The sequence below is a fragment of the Bidens hawaiensis genome, unplaced genomic scaffold (genome assembly GCF_021521415.1).
Source record: "Bidens hawaiensis isolate Kalapana, Puna unplaced genomic scaffold, B.hawaiensis_p1.1 tig00043384_1, whole genome shotgun sequence".
In the NCBI taxonomy this organism is placed as follows: domain Eukaryota; kingdom Viridiplantae; phylum Streptophyta; class Magnoliopsida; order Asterales; family Asteraceae; genus Bidens; species Bidens hawaiensis.
This window is the reverse complement of record NW_027497680.1, coordinates 1-2,619: the sequence shown is the minus strand read 5'-3', so window position 1 is coordinate 2,619 and position 2,619 is coordinate 1. Positions and strand designations below refer to the sequence as shown.

General features: G+C 32.0%; 1 protein-coding gene across 1 annotated transcript; it reads left to right on the top strand.

The window, feature by feature from the left end:
* Positions 1-821: 821 nt before the first annotated feature.
* LOC143594226 (uncharacterized) lies at positions 822-2,102 on the top strand. The gene is made up of 4 exons (XM_077073587.1): positions 822-1,056; positions 1,203-1,313; positions 1,843-1,923; positions 2,025-2,102. The coding sequence occupies exons 1-4, from the start codon at positions 874-876 to the stop codon at positions 2,100-2,102; spliced, it is 453 nt and encodes a 150-aa protein (XP_076929702.1). The 5' UTR covers positions 822-873.
* The last annotated feature ends 517 nt before the right edge of the window (positions 2,103-2,619 follow it).

The window sequence follows — 2,619 nt, the reverse complement described above, 5'->3', positions numbered from 1 at the left end:
CCATTTTGTCTTGGCCCAGCTTCAAATTGATAGCTAGTAGACTAAGGTATTCATTTGAGTTAATCATGGCACTAAAGCATAACTTTCAATGCATAAGATACAAGTCAGAAATGACCCATATATGATGATCATGAAACATAGGGCCGTCTTCAAAATTTAGGGTGCCCTGAGCAAATATTAGAATGAGCCCTTATATGTAGTTTTTTTTTAATTATAAAGTGATGATAATTGTGTTAACGGTAAACAAAACAAATTAAGCTAGGGACTAGTGACTACTGAGTGATTGGGCTAGGATTGTTTATGTATAATGGGCTATCGCGATGCTTGATGTTTTTGGGTTTCAACTGGACGGTTGGCTAATTGGCCAATTATTTGTTAGGTTTTTGGAAAAATAATGTGTTTAAAACGGTTTGTGGGCATATCTATAATTTGCTTAAATGTAATGTTTATTTTCTTTTTATAAATATATCACTATTTTTTTTTGAAAATTCCAGGGCCTGTCAGAATTGACCCTAAGCGGTCGCTCATCCTCGCCCCACCTAAAAGTCGGCCATAACAGATGCATACGTACTTACTACCATATTATTATTATGGTAGTAATAATAATAATAATAATATAAGTATTATTATTATTATTATTATTATTATTATTATTATTATTATTATTATTATTATTATTATTATTATTATTATTATTGTTGTTGTTGTTGTTTCTCATATAGTTTAAAGTACATGCTAAAAGGAAGATGATCATCATGCATGTGTGTGACAGATTTATATATATTTAGAACGAAAAGCAAAAGAGGTTCAAAAACCAGCCTATGAAGGTTACAAAAGAGAGGGTTTCTAAAACTTAAGTAAAAGATAAGCGAAATGAAGAACATAGCAACAATGGGAACCTCAGATGAATATGTCGAAGACGAAAAACGGGCTGCCGAATTGTTTCAAGCAAGAGAAGAAGAGATTGAAAAGAAGAAGATGCAAGTTAGGGAAAAACTAGAGTTTCAGTTTGATTGCGCAGAAGAAAAAACCAGACAACTGGCTCGGGTTTGGGAAGTAAGTCATGAAAAAACTAATATATAGTCAATTTGAGTCATTAACAAAGATAACATCATATATTCACACACTCACATGCATGATCAGGATGATCTAGCTAATTATAATGTTTATTTTCTTTCTTTCTTAATTTGTATGATCATTAGGAACTAGAGGTTTTGAAAGATCCTATGAGGAAAGAATTAACCTCAGTGCGAAAGAAGATAGATAAGGCTAACAAAGAGCTCAGATCTTTGGGAAAGAGTTGCCACAAGAAGGTACGACCTTGTATAACTATTTGAACTAGTTAAAAGGTTAAAACTCACTTAATTAATCAAATGTATTTAAAACCTGACAAGATATAGAACTGGAAAGTGTTGTGAAATGTCTAATTAACCCACAGGTTTCACCCATGGTCGACTAGGGTTTTGTCACTTAAACCATTTAAGGTTTCATCATGCTTGAAATCATAATGTAAATGGTTTGAGTGTGCACTTCACACCTTATAATTTAAGTCAATGTTTATTCCAATTTCAGTTTAGTCGAAAGAAAATCAAAGTGTATTAAAATAATATTGAAACTAATTAATATGAAAAGGAGTACTATTCGTTTTGCTAAATTAGATTATTTCTACGTAATCATGATAGAAACACTACTTATTTATAAAAACTTTTAAGAAATGTCAAAGAAATATTGTAGATAAGCTCATAAGAGGTATATGCTTTGGCTTATTATACTTATACACAAAGTTTATTCAAAAGATCGAAAAGAGCACTAGTTAGTTACAATTTTGTCATCTGAAAACAGGAGAAAGAATATCGAGAAGTAATGGAGGCTTTCCGCAATAAAAACGAAGAAAAGAATAAACTAACAATCACTCTAGTTGAGGTACAAACAAGCTATGAAGTTTCTTGATTTAGTTAAACGAGTCGAATTTGAGTAACTTTTCATTGTAATTTTTAAATAATGATTCATTGGAAATTTTCTAGTTGGTGAAGGAAAGTGAGAAAGCAAGGTTGAGGAAACTCCAGGAGCTCATGAGCAAGATCATTGATCCTTCATGCTGATTGTATATGTGTGTGACAAATGATATTGTCAAAAGCTGAGAGTTACTTGTGTATTATTTATTTACCTTGTTCAGTTGTTTGTTAATTTTATGAGTAACATTAAATAATATTCCTCATTTTGATGATCTAATTATGTGTAGGGCCAATATTCTATATTGTTTTTAGGATTGCGTATGTCGTTTTAGTTTGCTTTTAGTCGGTGTTTTACGTACTCGGTACGTTTATTTTATAAGTTTATTATGTAAACTTTGGAAAAATAGAGACCCTATAAAAGGGACACTTTACCATTTCTCCAAACTCCAACTCTTTCACAACTCTTGGAAATAAAAAGAAGTTCTCTCTCCACTTCTCCTTTTTCTCTCTTTTACATAAACAAACTAAGATTCGAGATCCGAGTGTCGTTGGTGATTTCCGCTAACCAACAACACGGATTGATCCGAGTCAACACGGATTTCGTGTTACTCACCTCTTTTGGAGTCCCTTACACCTTAGAAATACACGAGAATCACCAAATCTA